General features: G+C 39.8%; 1 protein-coding gene across 5 annotated transcripts in view; it reads left to right on the forward strand.

Moving 5' to 3' along the window:
- Positions 1–19710, forward strand: part of PLXNB2 (plexin B2) — a 247415-nt gene that overhangs the window by 183633 nt on the left and 44072 nt on the right. For all 5 annotated transcript variants that reach the window (XM_052667742.1, XM_052667740.1, XM_052667741.1 and 2 more), the window contains 8 exons: positions 1999–2113; positions 2759–2861; positions 3328–3429; positions 7957–8049; positions 9214–9295; positions 13565–13737; positions 14426–14574; positions 18110–18218. In XM_052667742.1, coding sequence (XP_052523702.1) covers positions 1999–2113; positions 2759–2861; positions 3328–3429; positions 7957–8049; positions 9214–9295; positions 13565–13737; positions 14426–14574; positions 18110–18218 — 926 coding nt within the window. The remainder of the gene's footprint in view (positions 1–1998; positions 2114–2758; positions 2862–3327; positions 3430–7956; positions 8050–9213; positions 9296–13564; positions 13738–14425; positions 14575–18109; positions 18219–19710) is intronic.

The raw sequence follows: 19710 nt of genomic DNA on the forward strand, positions 1-19710 counted from the left end.
AACTCAGTGATATTTCTACCAGGAGCATAGGGATTCTGTGTCCCAAACAAGCAAAATTCAGCTATTCTAATCTTACTCTAATCAAACTGAGATATGAGGCTGGAAGAGCAGCACAGTATGAAGATGTGTTGTTTTAGTTTTATACTCGACTGTACTTGACTATATTTCAGTAACTAGTCTTCTGATCCATGTCAGAAGGTTGTCTTTTCCATCATAAAGCCTTTTGCCCCTTCCACTGTGTGCCCTCCATCTTCTGCAGTAGTGGAAGACCAGTGGAAAAATACATGATTGTATTCTTAAGGGCTGTACCACCATTCTGAACCACTGACATACACTTATGGTCTTTCACCAAACAAAATTCTTGTGCTATTTCCTAAATAGTGCTTAATTTGAGCCTTAAGTTCGTACATCCTGATATATAAACACAGAATAAAACTGGCAACACAGCCTTCATTGTTAATTGATCAAATTTAAACAACTAAAAATGTGTTCTTCCACATTGTATAGAGGTACCCCTTAGGATTACCTTCTCATACGTATCAGAATTTCCCAAGAGTGTGGTACTTGGAAGTGCATTTTAACACAAGCTTAAATTCTCTTCAAAGCGGTCAAAATCCAGTTTTAATTGCACAAAATGTAATGATGTTAAAATCTCTCAAGTTTTAAAATAGCTGGGGTATGTCAAGGTATCAGATTATGCGAAGTGTTAAAGCAGCACTACTTTATTTAGGGCCAATTCACATTCCCTAAATATTTTGAAAAGTAGGACATAAAGAGACTGAGTTGATAAATATGACAGCTTGACATCTTCCAGCATAAAATGTAAGACTAGAAGCCTGTCTGGAATGGCATGAGAGTAACCAAGTCGCTTAGAAATAATACACTTTCCTGAGTTTTTTCCACAGTGACCAATCTGAAAGGATATTCAAAAATAATATCAAGATGTTCAGAAGCTTGGCAGACACTTTGCAGAAGGCAGGCAGTTAGTAACACAGGCAGCATGTGACAGAAAGTCCCGAGCCTTCCACTTACTGTTTAGAAGCCCTATTGAGTTTGGGATGGCCCTGATTACTGTAGCAGTATCCCATTTCCAAGGAAATGGGATATTTCTAGAAAGGAATGATGCTTTATTGCAGCCCTGTTGTTAGAAAATCCTCTGGCATTTCTACCAGTCTGAAATATTAAATGGGATCCAGTGCAGGCAAAGGTGACTTCCAATAAAGCTGCTCATGGTCTTTCAAGAACCTCTTCAAGGAAAGCAGGGTTTGAAACTGCCCAATTGCTTGTGAAATAGCTTGTCACAAGGGCTTAATGATTTCTGCAAAAGGCATTTTAAGCAACTTCACCATAGAAAACACCAGTTTCTAAAGATAAATTTTACTCCCTTAGTTCAGTAATGATCCAGATGAGAAGTACATTTGTGGGGAAATCCTGTACAGCAAACTGAGATCACAAGTGCCTATGGTAGCTTTGTGTTGAGGGCACTGTTGGGCATTAACCACAAAGACCACTTGTTTTAATTCACACGACAATGGCAGTTTTAATCCACAAATGAAACAAGTAATTTTACATGAAGACATATTCGTAGTTAAGATAACGTTTGATTTTATATGACTGTTCTCATGCCAGTTTTCATCTGTGTTCAGTTACCCTTTTATTCATTTTTTCTTATTATTTCAGACTCTAAAATTCTAGCATGGTGATAGCAACACTGAGAAACACTTCCATAAAGTAAAGCTACTCTGTAATTTTACTTCTTCCATTTATCCTATCCTCTGCTTTTCTTCTGAAAACCATTTGCTCAAAAAACTGTAGTTTAAAAAGGCAAAGCAAAGCTCAAATATAACAGCTCATGAGATCTAAAGCATCAATTGTGTAGTTAAATATTTGCCGGCACTGTAAAATAATAAAAGTATTATTGTACCATTCTGTTCAAGAGCTAAAGAATTCAACAACCACTTGGATTTTTTTTTTCTTTTTCTTTTTCTTTTGCGATAGATCACGTTTCGGTTCCATTACAGTTAACCTTTGGAGAGAACAGGATATTTTTTGCATCGCATACTTATCCTTTTTATGACTGTGAAGAAGCAATGAATCTTTATGAAAACCAGCCGTAAGTATTTCAAATTTCTAACTGAAGTGTTTAGATCCCGTGACATCATGCTTCAGGTTACTAATTAAGTCTTTGGCTCTCAAAATTTTTCAGTATCCCAATTCTTTAACTTACACTTTAATGAGGCATGCAATTAAAGGCCAGTTCATTGGGTTGCTATTTTTGGTAGTTGCTATTGTACTTGCAGGTGAGCTCTGTGGATGTCTACTTAATACATGTTGCCACAAGTGTTAGATTGGAGCTTTGGGTTGTGGTGCGTTCAAATGTGATGATCAAAGATGACTATGCCACCATCATCTTCCCCACTTGAGATGTTACTGCCCCAGGACAGACACAGCCAACTCAAACTCCACATTTTTAACTCAATATATGAAGGTTTATAAAGATCATTTCTGTTTTCCTTGGACTCCGTCTTAAAGTTTGTGAGATGCTACGGTTTTCTGATCCTTACTTATATTTCTGAAAAAAAAAAGCTTTCTGTGGTTCTCAAACTGTTCTTACTATAAATTTTTCAACTTAACATAGTAAGGACACTGTAGCAGATTGATCTACTCTCCATGAATAAAGATGGAATTTAATTTACTTTTTTTGTCAGTGGGGGAAGAAGCCTGACAGTTTGTCATGACTATCATGTTATATTTGTAGATGCTATTCTTGTGCAAGCAATAGGTGGAATTGCCAGTGGGACTGGAAGAAACATATCTGTGAAGAGTCTTCTTCAGCACAGGATGTGATCAAACAAAATATGGTAACGTTTAAAAATAAAATTATTGGGCTTTTATTAGAAAACTTCAATATATTCTTTGCTTTTTCTCTCATATCCGATGGCTGAAGTAGGGATCTAAAAGTGAGTCTAAAGTTAACTCCAGAAGTTTAAGGTTTTTTTTTAGTGACAGTGTGGGGGTGGGAATTTAAGGGTGTGATTGAGGAGGGGCATTGTGACTGAATAACTCCTGAAAGGATATTTTTGTTCCTTTTACTCTGCTTCAATGGGAGGAACAAGATTGCAAGGCTGGGAAAGATAATCACCCACGGCTTTGACATATGCTGTAGTCATTTTTAGCGTGTCTAATTTGAAAGGGTGTAATCAAATCTGTCACTGTATTTTAAGCACAAAGTTATTTAGAACAATCATCCCATTGTCCGAAGGCCATTGGAGCTTGTTGTGATAAGACTTTTGTTTTGAATAATGGATAAAATGTTTATCTACTCAGGAGGAAGAATGCCCACAGTTTCTAAACCCTAACCCATCAATAATACCTATGGAGTACCGAACAACAGTGCATTTTGAGGGAAGACATCTAGCTTATTATCAGGTAAGCGGATTAATTCAAAGCTAGCTGTCATTTGTATTCCACTTTAGTTCCAGCCACACCCACTCTTCAGGCATTAGATTCTGCTTTCCTGGGTGTTCTTGCTCATAATTCTTGTTAAAGAAGGAAAAGAGCTACACATAAAATTTGACGTGACATTGGATACAGTCTCTAAATGTGGAGTCCCACAAAGACAGAATCACAACAAGGCAAAATATCATAGCTAGTATATATGAATTTCATTTTAAAGAACATAAAGTGGACCTCACCTTGAGAATTATTTTTCAACTAATGAGAGGAATTTTAAGAAGTCTGCTTTTTTTCATATCGCTTCCTAATTAAATACTTGCTTTTTGGTATTCTAAAATAGCGCTATTTGGTGTGCTTAATTCTCTCTTCACTTTTCAAACAAACAGGAAAAAAAAAAAACAACTCAGAAATTGCATGATTTTTAGTTTGGAGGAAACCAACTTTTGTTATTATTTTTTAACCATCAAAAAGAAGAGCAAGTATTGTCCCAGCTGTAGCAAAGATTTCTCTTTCTTAGTACCTCCTTCCAGAAAGTCAATAGGAAAGCCAAGCAGCTAGCATGACTCTGAGATTTCAATTGTTTTATCACCTGGGTATGCAGAACACATAGAAGTTAGTGTTTGTCTGATAAAAGTAAAGCTTAAAAACTTCTTTAGGTGATAGCTTAAGTATTGTTCTTAGTTTCTGCTGTTTGTTTCTCTGTTTAAATACAACTAATGGTAAATATGCTGGCTTGTATCAATTACTTAAACCACAAGCCATCACTCAACTAAAGAATACTCATGCTTTTTGAGTTTTGTTTTTTTTTTTTTTACCTTGCCAAATTTAAGTACTGAATAGCTTACAAAATCCTTCCATCACTTCTGCTATGCCTGCCAAGGGAAGGAAAAAGGTAAACAGGTCAGGAGTATAACAGCAATATAAGAAGTGTGGTCAGAGAAAGTTAGAAGGCAAACCATAAATGCTACAATCATATCAAAACCATGTTTGTACAAGATGCTGTACAATCATATGTTCAAAGGTAAATATTTTTGCCCAAAGATATTAAAATAAATGTAAAGGGGGGGGGGGAGTGGATTTTATCTGTTTTCTGTGATGGCTGGCACTGGTCACTGGCAGGATGTCTGACTAGGTGAAATGAATCTGACCTGTCTCAGGCTGCTTGTAAGAAGTGGGATACAACACTTTGCTGCAGCATTTAAATAAAAAAAGTGGAAACACACTGTAGAAAATTCACTCCAGGTTCTACTGTTAAGCATTGTGAGGAGCTGACAAACTGGTTTCTGCAGAAGAGGGAAAGCTTTCTGTGATCCCTTGACATAAGTGGAAGAGTCCATTCTCTCTTAACAACACATTCAGGGCAGATGCATAATCTAGATGTACCAAATTTACCTTTTAGAAGACTCTTCTCCTCTATGGAAGAGAAACAGCAGAAGGAACCTGCTATGCTAATCTCATTCACCTTGTTTATCATTCTTGTTTATCAACCTTTCTGAACTACCGCTAGCAGAGAAAAGAGGGAAAAAAAGCCTCCTTCCTTTTTTTTAGTGGTATCAATTATGTTTAACAAAGCCAAACACACACAGTGGTTTTGAATGCTTTGTCATAGTGTAGCAATATTTAAGTTTGTCTACAGAACAGACCAGCGTGCATTCATTTAACTGGGACCCAGAAAGGCTTGTGTGGAATTCAAGTCTCTCTAAGAAGTCAGATGAATGTATAGGCCCTAGTTTGGAGAGACAGTGGAGAAAAATAATTTTTCTTAGGTGAAAGATTAGTGTAAACATCTTCTCTCTCATGGGAGTAGCTCATGTATCCCAGTACAGAGGTGCATTTTTTCAGCAGAATTGTAATTCCTTCAGTGCCATAAGTTGAACAGGCACACACAGTGCTTTCCGTCTGCATGCACAGAGCTCTGAGAACATGTGAAAATACACAGATAAATGAAATAGTTGTAATTATGGAGGCACTCATTCCTATGCGGCCGTACTGCTGAAGCAGTAAGGTTGATTACTGAAAGTTATTTTGAGTAATGGCATAACCTATACTCAACATAAAGTAACTTCTCATGGAAGACAGGGTGCTCAGGAGAAACATATGGACAGATCTCTTAGACACTGGCCCTCAGCCCAAGTGCAAATTAGAATGTGGTTTCTCACATAGAATAATTTTGTCATAGGATGTCCTGGGCAGGTGGCAGTCACATAGCCATGAACCCATTTAAGGACTTTATTGATTAGAATATTGGAATATATCCTTTTTTTTATTATTTTATTTGCCTACATTATTGCTTAGAAAAAGGTGATCAGCAAAATAAATGTTCTGTTGTTACTCTGAACTACTAGCTCTATTATCTTAGTTTAATCTGTGCTTTGTTTAAAAGAGCATGCACAGCCACAGTATATCATTATACTAATAATGATTAAGTGCAGTAGGCAGTATCATTCATTTAAGCATCTCCATGAATGCAGATTGGTGGTTAAGGTCAGGGTAGAAGAATAAGTCCACAATTTTTGTATAATCCTCTTAACTTGGTAACACTTACACTACAATGAATAAATCTCCTTGTGAGAGCCTTTGCTGGAAGCAAATAGACTAAAAGATGAGAAGCTGTTGACTATTTTTCTGACCCTCTTTCCTCTAAAAGAATTTCAGTAGGAAGCAGAAATAAATCCAATCTGTCCTTTTGCTCTTGGGAATAGCCACATTCAGAGCAAGCAGCTGAGAAAGGCACTGAAGGGAAGTTTAACACTGATCAGTTTATTGCATGCAACTTCTGAGAGACATTCTCCAGCTGAATCCTTGGAAGATTGGCACGTGGTAGGAGAGACAGATGTACCAGCAACAAGATAACCATATTAGCCCTCCAAGATTTTAGTTATTAGTAACTTCCCATTTGGATTTGTCTTTGTCATGAGTGTCTGATGCATAAATCACTTCTTGGTGTTTGTTATGTTACCTCCTACACCCAGGCTGCTGAGTAGAGCTCTGGGCCTTCTGCTGTAGAGCCCAGCATGGCAGCCCAATTTCAGTTCTCTCCAAGTGGCAGCCTTCCTGCACACCGAGGTCCACTCCTTTCCCAACACTGCCTGTTAAACATGCAGGAAAGCTTCCACAGCAGCAACAGCAGAATTTGAACACTTTTGAAATGTAAAACAGGGACGGTGGAGCATCATTCTTCAAAAAAGAGGTTTGTAAGGTGATTTAACACTTGGAGGATGTGAAATAGAATGGGCTGTAAATATTGCAGGAAAGATCTTTGTGAGCTCAGCAGCTTGTTTTCTGTATGCAGGTTCTGAGAAAGAAGAAGTAAAAGGTCTGTATCCCTCTATACATAAACCTCTGAGAGTCTGGAGGCGGGCCCTTTGCCTAGCTGAGCACATGCTGCTCCACAGTCCCAAGCCTTGATGGGCTCTTCTGTCCACTGCCCAACATGTCACAGCGAAGGAGCAATAAAAGGGGCTTCCACTGCACTACTTAGATAAACCTGATCTGTGTGCTGCCAGTGATGCAGTATTAAAGATATATTTATTATCGTCATATACAAGGTTTTGATGACATCAGCAGCAGACTTAGTAACCCTCAGAACAGGAAAGAGAGATCAAGTTACTGAGTATTTTTTTTAAGTACTCTGAGATGCAATTGAAATTGGGACCTAAAAAGCATTAGGGATGAAGGTGGTCTTGTATTCCTGTGGTCTCTGTTGGTCTTCACCAACAACACTTCTAAAAACATCCTTGCCATTTGTTTCTTAACCTGGTTATTCTGGCAAAGCTGTGCTGTGGGCCAGGATGGGAGGCTGACCCAGCACAGGAACAGTGCCATGGTTTGCTTTTTAGTTGGCTCAGTCCCTTGTTTGAGAACAGCTGCTGAGATTTGTGCTAGTGCTGTTCAGGTGCTGCAGCCTAAGGGCAGGAATCAATGACTTTTTTAAGACAGAGGGTGAAGAGAGGGAAAGAAAGCCTTGTAGGAGGCAGGAATACTCTTAAATTGGTGCTGCCATCAAAGACTGTCTCGTGAGAACAGAGCTGGAGTCTTGGTGAAGCAGTAAAAACAAAGCCAGTAAAGTCTGAGGGATGTTCATTCCCATTTATTGTCTAATTCTTGCCTTCCTCCTCTGCCTGTAATCCCACAGAGAAAACCTTAAAGGGCAGAACTCAAGCAGTTCCACTAATGACACATCTGATGTGTGAAGCCATCCAGCTTTCACGTGTCTTGGCTTTTTCTTCATGCTCTCTGAAACTGAGTGCTAGATATGTTGTTGCTTGATTTGAACCTCTCCATGCTTGCACCTTAAGGGAATGCTGGAGGGGTGCAGATGGCAGCAGATTGTACTGGCTGGACTTTTCGCTAGCTTGGCTTTCAGGTGATGACTTTAACTGGTTAGCTTTCTCCATTTGATCTTATTACTTCCAGTGCTGGACAGTATATTGCCTGGTGGTGTGTTACTGCACTTGGTGAAACTGTAAAAACTGAAAGCTGAACTTTTCTCTTCCATAGGATGAAAAATTTGTGGTTGGAAACAGCCAATTTGAATTTGAAGCTCCTGTTGAGGCAGCAGAGGAAGGAAGATTTTCATTCATGAGTAAAGAGGTAAATGCAAAAATATGATTTGCTTACCAAATATATGCTGTTTTGTAGACCTTTCAGTATGTGTGTGTCTTGAAGTATGTTGCACTGTTTTCCCTCATAAAAGAGATTCATCAGTGTTGGAGATTCTCCTTTGGTAGCAGCAGCCAAAAGCAGGAGCTTTGGCTCAGAGTTCCCAGGGTCTCCCCTTAAAGTCCTGGATCATTTTGCTGTATTTCTGAATCGATGGGTTCATTGTATCGCCCCTGGAGGAATCTGGGGCCATTACTCTTTTATTTCTCCACTTTTAATGCAATCTGGTGAAACCATTGAGATAAAAGATGAGAATTTCAGAGCTCTCCCTCTCCACACACCAATTAATTATCTTTCCCATAGCACAGATTTTACATCTGTAAAAAATGGAATGCTAACAGTATGCCGTTGTTTGGCTTACTTAATGTCCATGCATCTTTCTCTCTGGTTTATTTTACAGAGAAAGAAAATAGTATTCAGAAAAAGTCTACTGAGTTCAAAGCTAAACTCACAAACGTTACGCTGACTTTAACCTTATCAGCTTGCTGAGAGAGTGGTTTTGAGAACTAATTAACATTTATGCAGCATTTGAGTCGAGCACAAATAATTTCTTTTATGAAGCCATTATATTTTCTTTGCTGTTTTTCTCTCCCACCTGTTGTTATTGCTGCTGTCTTTCAGCCTCAGCAGAAGCCCGTGTCTTGGAGCATGTAAACCATGTGCCTTGGCTATAATGAGGGGGCTGCGCTGCAAAAGATGCAAGAGGTTTCCTCTCTGTGTGGTGCAAGCCTGCCGTGGCCACAGAAATAATGGGACCAGATGGTGTGGGAAGGGAGAACTCAGCAGGGTCCACAGCTATATTTACTGACACCGAACAGTACCCTCGCTGCTTGGATACTTATAACCCAACGTAAATTAAATTAATGAAAAGTAGGCATTCAGATATTGTTCTCCCTTGGTACTTGAAAATTCTGAATGAGAAGGATTAGGCTCGTTAAAACATTTTTTCTATAAATATATTGGGCCAAGGTGAAAAAAAAGACCATATGGTTTTGGATAGCTTCTAAAACCTTCGCAGATCTGACTATTAAGCATCACAGAAGGTATGAAATTTGCTTTGCAAAATTAATATCTCCATAATATCATCTTTTTCAGTTCTCCTATAGTGCAAATGAAACCTTAAAACTTAAATTATCCATAAGAACAGACAAGGTTAAGATTGACAGCAAACTGATGGGTAAGTACAAAATATGAGGGTTGGGGGTGGTTAATTACAGTAAACAGGAATCTTTTTATAGTTTTGGATTTGTGGATAAGAATGTTACATTTCCAGGTTTTATTGGCTTTAGTGAGTGGTGAAATATTCAAATCTGACAGATCAAAAGTTATTAATACTAAATTCATGAATTAAATATCAGTGTTCTATATATTAAAGGCAATTTTATAGACTTTGCCAGGATTCTCAAGTTTGAAGTTGCTCTGAAAGACAATCCTAAGCAAAACTTCACAGTTCAAGCATACTTTAGTGGCTTGTTCTCTAAACAGCCATTTTCCTCCCCCAGCCTCCAAAAGCTGCAATGAACTTTCTCTCCCCGTTAACACAGGGGCAATTTTCCTTACTGCCACTCATCTGGACTTCACCTGTAGTCTGCACCTGCAGCAGTCTCAGCTCCTGAGCAGCAGACAGCCTTTGTGTCTGCTGGCAGTCAGCAAGACACGTAAACACTCCGTGTGCTTCCATCTCATTACTTTATTCATTTATTTCTATGGCAACAACAAAAAAAGTGTATTTAGTGTATAGCACAAATAAAGACCTGGTCTCTGATATAGATTGCTTATTACTTTATTTTTACTTCTTTCAACCTCCAGCAGTTACGTCTGTGGGTTTAGTCTGGAGCTGAAGTGAGGATGCTCCATTAAAATCAGTGGAGCAGTACCTGCTGGGACCTGCCCAGCATGTCTGTGGACCAATGTTTTAGGGCATGATCTTGGAAAAAAAAGCAAGGCAACACTCTTACTACTATTCACGTGAGGACTCAGCATTGGGAAAACTAACACTACCCCCAAGTAATTTTCTCTACAGTTTAAATCTGAAGACCATATTTTACCGTCTGAACAATACTTAAATTGATCCCCTGTCACGTTGGCAGCACAGAAGTATGTTTTCAGATTTTCCCTATGGCTTTGTGTGCAGTGATGAAAACACTTAAAAGAGGACCTGGGATGCACATTCTGAGGAAGTCATGCTGTAGTCTCAGTGTCTTCATTTCCATTCTAAAGGCCGTGACGTTTAAAATTGCAGAATTTTGACCAAATGTTCCCAACATCTTTTTCCCAGTCTGGGAAAAAACAAAACCATAGAATAAAGGCAGTAGCTAAATTATTAAAGGAAGGTTATCATTCAAATCAAAATGTAGAATCCTTGCAAGAGAGGAATTGAAAAATTATCAACAAATGTCTCATCTCTATTATAAAAGATTTTTGTATCCAACTTCTCTCTTGCTTTAAAATTTCCTGGCCGGATGAAATCCAGAGCATCGTATTTTTTATGCATCTTGAAAAGAATTGACTTTGGGTATATGATTGCTGCTGAGAAGCACCTTTGAACCTGCCAGTCAAAGCACCTTCCTTTGTATGACACTTAGCGAATACTAAGTTACGACAGCGCTTTCACATCTTGTGCCATCAGGGGTGCTGAACAGTACGAAATCCAATATAGCTCTTTTATCCTTTGTCCTTTTTATCAATGATTTCACAGCTGGTATCTCAAGGTGATGGATAAGAGTCTGAATCTAATGAGTGGCTTGCTGCTGGTACATTTAATGAGCTGATCAGTGAACAAGGGGAGAGTTTAATGCTTTAAGGCGATAGCTTTCTCAGATGCATTTATGCAATGGGATGTGAGGGATGTCAAGACACTGCAGCACTAACACTGTTTACAGGAGGATGGGACAAAAATCTCACTCCTGCCAAAGAAGCACCACAAAGTGATGCTGTAGGCGTACTGCCCTACTCTGCCAGGTGGCTGTGCATTGGTGTGGGTGGGTAATGCGAGGTTTAGGAAGGCATGGGGAAGAAGGGAAGATTTGTTTAACTGCTCGGCTGTTTAGCTGCTCAGCTTCCCCTGCTGTAGCAGCCTTTCTGAGGGCTGCATGAAGGAAGCAAGCTGGTGCCTGGCCATGAGGAAACTTCCTTGCTGCTGACTGCTTTCTTCTGTCAGTAGCACATAGTCAACATAGTAGAGCTGTCAGTCTGGTGCTTTTCCTCATCAATACCTTCACATCCAACATATAGAGTGAAGAGGTAGCACTAATCATTGAAAATTCTTCCTGGCTTCTATTTAGTAATGCAGTGATTCCACACTGATGCACTCAATGTATGAAGCAAATGGTGCTGCTCCTGCTTTGCACTCAACCCTTCCTTGTAAATTCAAGAGAGGGACTGAATCAAATGCATGCTTTTTCTCATAAATTCGGTGTTACTTATGTCCAAGTCTTTGCATACACATCAAGGGATGTCTCATCTGAGTGCATCCTGGTAGAGCTGCTTGATATCAAGTGAATATGCTGATTAGATATAAGAAGGGTTAAAAGCAGCCTTCATTGTTGCATTAACTCTTCGTTGTAATAGAAAGAATAAAAATGTGCTATTCTAATAGAGACTATAGCTGTGAGACTGAACACAGTTGTTGTTTTGTTTTTTTTTAATATGCAGCATTTAGAGAAAGTCTGCCCTTATGAGGTTGCATGCTTTAATACAAATGGTAGAGAGACTGCAGTGATATTTTAGATACCTATTATAATTGTTCAGACCTAGCAGTGGGAATAAGGACACTGCTGGAAAATAATGGAAAACCAGCATTCTCATTTTACTTTTTCATTTCAGTAGGAATCAGACATGGCAGCCTCTTGGAATTAGATGTTAAAAGCTGCTACTGCTTCTGCTGTTATCTAGGAGGACATCACGTGCATTGAAACATCAGTGACTGGAGGGTGGGTTTGCTGGTGTCCTTTCTGGAGTTCTGCTACTCTGAGAGTAGAAGCCTTCTTTAAATGGACATCTGTGAAGGCTTTTACCACATGCAGTCTCCAAGGGATTATCTCAGTCTCTCTTGCCCACTGGTCTCTTCTATGTATGTCAGTTTGTTTACTGCATCTTTAAGGATGCTCCTCCTTGGGGAAAAAACTAATGTCACTAAGGGTACCATTTCTTGAGACTTAATGAGCTTAAACAGCTAATGGCCACTGGGAAGGGGAGATGCTGACTCTCTGTCATGTAGTCCCCACTCCCATCTGTGTGCACATTTAACACTTGAAAGAGCACAGGAGGAAACCTGGATAGTTTTCTGCTCCTCTGCTAGGTTAAGCTGATTTACAAAAAGACTCAACAGGTGCCAGAGCCTTGGTGACAGAGGGTGAAGCCACATGGCCAGAAAAACAGGGCAGCCAAAGGATAGGCATAAGCAAGGATGGGATAAGCAGGGATGAAGGGAAAGCATAAAAGGAAAGATCAAGAAGTTCCCCTCTTTGTGATACCAGCTCACCTGCTCAGGGAAGCACAGCACTCGCGCTGAATAATCTGCGCCACATGCTTTCCCCAGAGAAATGTGTGGCATCTCTTCAGTCTGTTTCTTCTGGGCTAGCTCTCAAGTGAATCTCCAAAGGTTTTTCTGCAAAGCCAGGCTTTCCTTATGGTGCTGAACCACCAGCTACATCTCAAATCTTTGCATCCATTTGGAAAAACTGGTTTTGTTCAGTGACTGCATCATACTAGAGATGGACAGGTGCCAAAATAAGCTTAGTGTCTGGGGCAGCTGGTGCTTGGTTCACCAGTACGTGACTGTCGGACCTGATCTCCTGGTTCAGAAGAATTGGGATTCAACCCCACTGCAGAAGGAATAAGTCATATGTCAGAGTAGCAACTCAAGGCAAAGAAAGACAAAAGCAAGACAATGGAGAAGAAGGGAGGTATAACTAAGACAAAGGACAATGTTTCATTAAGTATTGACCTTGTATTTCATTGAGGCTTTCATGATGATTTTAGAAAGGCCCAAATGTCCTGGAAACAGCTAACAAGGGTGAATTTCGTCTTATAAATACACAACTGTCTGGGTCCTATGCCAGCTGTGTCTGTCCCAGTGACACCATGGGATTTTGTGGCCTTCAATCTCTGGCTGCTGGCGCTCCATCAGGACCTGCTTTTGGAGCTGGTCTTTGAGCTGTCATATAGCCAGGTTCACTGAGGATGCTCAAAGAAAAGACTTTGTGCTTAAGTGTTTGGACAAAGCCTGAGTGACCAAAACTATTTGGGTTCTTCTTGATCATATATTTTGTACTCCACATGAGGGTAGTTGTGAGGGTTTTCTGTCCAGCTATAAATAAGGTTTTCTTCCAGCAGCATTCACAGTGTGCACCTTCTTCACAGGACTGAGCTGAGCAATGGAGGGCTTTGTACATAGGATTTTTTTTAGGGTAGTGTTTAAGTACATTTACCATCTCTATTTCAGTGACCCTGTACAACTGTTCCTATGGACGCAGTGACTGCAGTTTATGTCTCGCTGCCCATGAAGACTACAAGTGTGTCTGGTGTGAAGAGGATGGCAAGCCAAGCAAGTGTGTGTATGAGAAGCTGTGTCGTGCTCCTCCCACCAACACGTGTCCTTATCCAGAAATTACTCGCGTAAGATTGCTTTTTTTTTCCTCGTTACCAGTGCATTGTTGTTCATCAGAAAGCATCTAAGCAAACTTTTACTGAAACCTGATGCATCCTGAGGCTGTGGAACTTGAATGTGAGGAGTTGGAGAGTCCAGATGTACAGCCCGTAGTGAGCTTTGTTCCACCTGGTGAACCAGCAGCCAAAGCAAGAAGCAATAAACTCTCCTTTACTTCCAACAGTTGCTTTTTCAGTAACAAGCCAAATGCTGTGTTTCTGGGCAGCATTCCCTAGAAAACATTCTATGTACTTCAGCTGAGCACATCTAAATTACCGTGTGAAATCCACGCACACCATTTGATAAGAACATATCCCAGCCATCACAAAATGCAATAATGATATGGCAGATGCTGAGTCATAATGGGGATATTTCATTCAGAGCTTTTGTTAGGTTCAAGTTTGAACAAAATATCTGGAAACAGCTACGGACATTGCCAAGTCCTTTTTCAGCTACTTTATTTATGCACTGAGTGCAAAGGGATGGCCATGGATGAAGGATCCAGTCTTAGTAATATGAAATATTGGAAAATGGAGCAGGTGTTTCTGGAGCTGACTAGACAGCAGTCAGCAGCAGCCACCTGCCAGTGCTCAGACTTGCTTATGGCGTACAGTCACTGAAATATTTCTTTATTTACTTTCCCTCATGTAAACACAGATTGAGCCAAAGACTGGACCACTGGATGGTGGAATTCTTTTGACCATAATGGGATCTAATTTGGGAATAAAAGCAGAAGATGTGAAAAATATAACAGTGGCAGACAAGGAATGTATTTTCAAGGAGGAATTCTACTCTGTTTCCACAAGGTAATCACTGTGTATTTTGCACAATGTTTTAGGCAAAAAAATTTAAAAATGAACTTCTGTGCATCCTCACAAGAAGACAACATTACTGTAATTATTAGAAATCACCAGTAATAGATAGAACTGGTACAGTACAAGTGCAGTGTTTCATACTAACATGTCAAAGTTATTATTTAAAATTGTTACAGATTCCAGTACAGCAACAAATTTTTGATAGCATGTTACCCTCCTCCTTCTGATTCATTGACTTTTTTTTATTTGTTTGGAAAGCTTTCATAAACTGTTACTGCAGATGTCTCAAAACTATTTATGAGCATTTAAATTAAAGGCATGATAGGTGTGCGTCTAGTCATTAAAATTGTTGGGAAGTCTTAACCACAGAACAGCCAATGGGAAAGTCAGCAAAGCAAGAGGAAGCTTAATTCTTTTTATAACAGTCCAGCCACAGAGGTTCTCTCTTGGGGACAGGGAGGGAGCCTTGAGGTTTGGGTTAATGTTAGATGACTCAGTTTCATCACAGAGCCAATGTCTATGAGTGCTGCGTTGCCTGAGCAGGTTGGTAGATGCTTTGTAGATTACTCGTCAGACTTATGCAGTGCCAAAAAGTGAAAACAAGGTGAGTAAGTTCTTTTAGGTGTCTAGATGCATACTGCAGATTATATCAAGCATCTAATTTCCAGAGGGAAATACCCTTTTGATAGTAGCTGTTTGAAAGCATGGCGTAAAAGTTCAGTAGTAATTTGTAGGTAATTCCAAAAGTAATGCCTTCTATTTATTTCCATGGAAACTACAACAGATACGAAAAGCACAATAACACTTCTTGATAGAGATAATTCTGATACAAAACGCTATCTTCCAATATAGTCACCACCACTAGCTGTGTGTTTTCACCAGCAGTGAATAAAAGCTTGCATGCTCCACTCGTAAAAATCTGCGGCAGTGGAGGTGACCACTGTTGTCACCACTGCTGAAATGCACCACTTCCCACTCACTGTGCTCACACCCTCTGTTTGGTCTCCATAAACATTCAACAAGCAACAGTGAATGTCAGCGGGTGCCATTTTTTCTACATGGAGGAGGAATTCAGATCCTTTGCTTCACACACACTTCCATGTCAGACGCCATTTGTCAGACTGCCCCTCTACTGCCATCTATCATATGGCAACAACATGTAATGGAATATTGGTGGGAATGTTCAACCTGTACTGCCTTACCACCAACATCTGCCTATGACGTCATGAGCCAACATAATAAAACAGGAGACATTACTTTTGGAGTAATCCTCATGTTATTAGTAACAACATTTCAAGCTGTGTGATTTTTCTTTCATTCACTTTCAGCGTTTAAAACTGCATTTGAAACCTTGGCTTTCTCTCCCCTTGATTATTTTGAAGTGTAGTACAATAACTTTTTGCTATTTCTGTGGCGTGTTTTGAAAGAGATATTGGAGATGCCTAAGAGATTTCAATTTTTTATTTTTTTTTAATTTTTTTTTAGCTTTTGAAAAAGCTGTGGCTTTAGTTGGTTTGTGGATCAGGCATTTAGCAGCTTCCCAGGCCCCAAGGACCTAAGAATATCTATAAAGCTCTGTATTTCCTACTGCTTCGCAAATCCGTTGCCATCACTCCCGTTTACACACGCATCACTATCCACAAAATTCTGAAAACTCCCTTTCAGCCATCTTTCCCTATTCCCAGTGTTTGCAAAAGCTGCATTGAATCCCAATGTAGGCTTACAAGAATTTCCACAGCCTCTTGGCTTTCTCTAAAGCTTTTTGGTATTTTTAAATATGTGGAAAGGAGCCAAAACTGAGATGACTGGTTCCTTGTATCGTAGCAACATTACTGGTTTCTTAAGCTCTGCCAGTGTGGTAATGGGCAAGAACAAATGCAACTCGCATAATGTAATTTACCAACAAATTAGGAGGTTTTGAAGGATGTTCTCCATTAGGGAAGCCTTGAAAAAGAAGCTATTCAAAATGTTTAAATGGATATCTGTAATTTCGCATCTTTATCTTCTTCTTTTGTTTAATTATTACTTTATTTATTCTTAATTAAGAAAGAAGAAAGAAAAAAAAAGATAAAGAAGCACTGACTCTTGCTACTCCATCCTTCCTGCAGCAAGGAGCTATTCATTTTTTGGAGCTGGTTCCTCCCATGGGTAGGAGGGCAGCAAGCTTTAAGGCACTGGATGCTGCTCGCTGGCCCTGCTGTGGTATTTCTTTGTCAGCTCAAAGAAGCCTGTTCTCCTTTATCGTTTTCCATTTGTAAAAGGGGAGGGAGGCTGTGCCAGCACTTGGGCTGGGAGGGAGCTTTGCTCAATTAAAATCCCTGCTCATCCCACTGCCTGCTCCCTGTTCACCCCCAAGCCCCAGCACCCGACTGCTTTCCTTAGCTTGACATATGGTAGACATTCTTCCGAAGGCACTGTTTCCTGTTTCTGCCTGACATGGAGATACAACTTCCAAGAATACAGTAGAGATGATGAGGAACAGACGCAGGCGGCCATACGCATGCCAGGACATGCAAGAATTTAGAGAATTTTGTCCACTTGCCAGTACCCAGGCAGAAAATTCTGGAGCAATCTGCAAGGGGACTTGACAATCCTTTTATTATAATCCTAAGTTAAGTACATTGTACTCAGTAATTTGGGAGTTGGGTTGTGTGGTTTTTTTTGTTGTTGTTGTTGTTTTTTTTAAGCAGTTGCGCACTGCTTACAGAGGAGCAATAATCCAAGTAGAGAAAAAATGAAGGAAATGAACAGTGATTCCTAGGGTGTGTCCGGAGTGAAACTGCCCGTGCAGGCTGCAGACACTGTGTGCATCCTTATCTAACTGAATTATCAGCTCACCACTAAGCATTTGTCCCACCTTTCGAGTGTGTCAAATCCTTGCTGCATTTTCATGCTTTTATTCTGCATGTCACCTGTTGGAAACAGAAATCTAAACATTGCGGCTCTCCTTGAGCAGCAGTGAGGGTTAAAACAGGATGTTTACTCCTCCACTGTTCCTTGACCTCTGATTTTGCGTGGGTTATCTGAGGATTTATTTTCAGAGAACAGTAATTCTAAAAGGATTTTGATTGTAGGTGTGAAAATGCAGTAGCTTAAAGCTGGGAGATAGCAGGATTCACAACAAAAGCATTAGCAGCTCCGATACACAGTTACAAGACAGCTGATTCTTGCACCAAGGTCTATGCAGGGTGTCACTGGGTTTTTTAACACCACCAGATGACGGGAAAACTTTGTGTAGGGTCATACGGTTTGGCCCTACCTCTGGACTAAATCTGAGTCTTCTACTAACAAGTGGGCTCAGTAGTTGCTATGTATGGTGCTCAAGTTTCAGTTTTACTCCATGTAGATATTATTAAAATATTCCTGGGTGGTTGTGGTGAGAATCTGAGCCAGAGCTCAAGTGCCTCGTGTAGGATAAAGCCAAGTTTGTGCTTTTGCTGGCAGCAGGTGTGCTAACTATTGTACCTTGCATTGTATTGCAGCTGTTGCTGCTATCAGATAAACTTAGATTACTGTTTCTCGCTAGGATTGTGTGTCAAGTTGGAGAAATGAAGGAACCTAAACAAGGTCAAATTGAAGTTAACATCAATGGAAAATTAGGTAAATCACCAAGTAACGTGCAGTTTACATACCAGGTAAGTGCATTTTTTTTTGGCATTGATCTGTTTTATACTTTGTGCATTGCTTGAAGTTCACCTGTTAAACACTTGTGTTTGCCTTAAAAACTTTATTTAATCAACAGCACAATGGCTCAAGCATGCTAGAAAACACTAAATTCAAGCATTTATTTACACAGAAGGTATATCAAAACTATTCTTATCAATAGATCAGAGTCTTATTTTGAGATGATGTTTGCAATGTCGAGTTGAAAAAACGCAGCAGAAAAGAAATTGCAGTCGACTTATTAAGCAGTGATACAATATCTCCTGAGTGTCAGTACTGAATAAAAACAAGTCAGCACTGTAAAAATCAGGTTGTTCAGGCACACAGTTTAATCGCTGTGTTTAGGCTACCAGTGTTCTTAATTGCAGGAATTAATGCGCAGCAGCTGAAGAATGAGTGCATTAATTTTTTTAAGTAATTTATTTCATTCCAAAATATGGCATGCAGAGACACAGACAGCATGATCTGAGTCAGATTACACGTATGCTTTGTTGTCAGTGACACTGTGAAGGAGAATCTAATTTATGTCTTTAATTGCTTTACCCTAAACATGGCCATGGGTTATTGCTGTTCTAGTCTGTGGATTTAGCAGCAAGCAGCTTTGTCTGTACCTGTGAGGTCTTCCAAATTTCAAGAGCGTGTGATAGCTGAGAGGTTTAACTAATCTCTATTCTCATCTTGGTATTTAAAATTATGTCTATAAAATCTGTAAATCTATAAAATATGAAGGATGTGTTACAGCTTTATCATCTCCTATGTTTTAACTTCTGTCTCATTAATTCTTTGTACTTTGTGAGAAGGAAAGGAAGGGAGTCAGCAGTAAGAGGTGGAAAAAGTCAGGAATGACATTCAGCTGAGAAGAGGATATTCTGGTTTTCACAAAAGAGGCTAGAAGTGTTGTTTTTTTTCCCATTATTTTGAGGCAATTATCTCCTCTCCCTCATAGTATCTCTGCAAAAGCACACATTTTGCTTGAAAATGGTCTTCTACTGTCACAGCCCTCCTCTGTTCCTTTGTGGAAATGTAGGTTATAATTAAATCTTCCTTTGTCAATCATCTCATTTATCTTAATGAGAGCAGGAAATGTGCATAAACGTCATGTCCCGTGTTTGTGTCCTCACTATCTCTAGGACAGAGGCTATGACATTACACTGTGTATGTGCTGTACCAGTTCTCCTATGCTTCTCCTGCATGTAAAGATTATTTCATGGTTTCCATGAAAACCACACAAGTTACAAAATGAATTGAAATGTAATGTGAAGCCCTTTGTAGGCTTAGAAAGCCCCTGTGGGAACTTGTTCTGGTGGGATTCTGTGCTCAGTGCAGCTGCGAGATGAGACAAGAGCAGTGCTGCTGCCTTCCACTGTTTGAGAGAAAGGCCCATAAATGCCTGTGGTGCCCCAGGACAAGCTGCCATGCACAGCTGTCGTCCAGGTGGATGTTTATATGAAGGTCCAAGACTTC

Source organism: Tympanuchus pallidicinctus, unplaced genomic scaffold (assembly GCF_026119805.1).
Source record: "Tympanuchus pallidicinctus isolate F22 unplaced genomic scaffold, pur_lepc_1.0 scaffold8, whole genome shotgun sequence".
Lineage (NCBI taxonomy): Eukaryota > Metazoa > Chordata > Aves > Galliformes > Phasianidae > Tympanuchus > Tympanuchus pallidicinctus.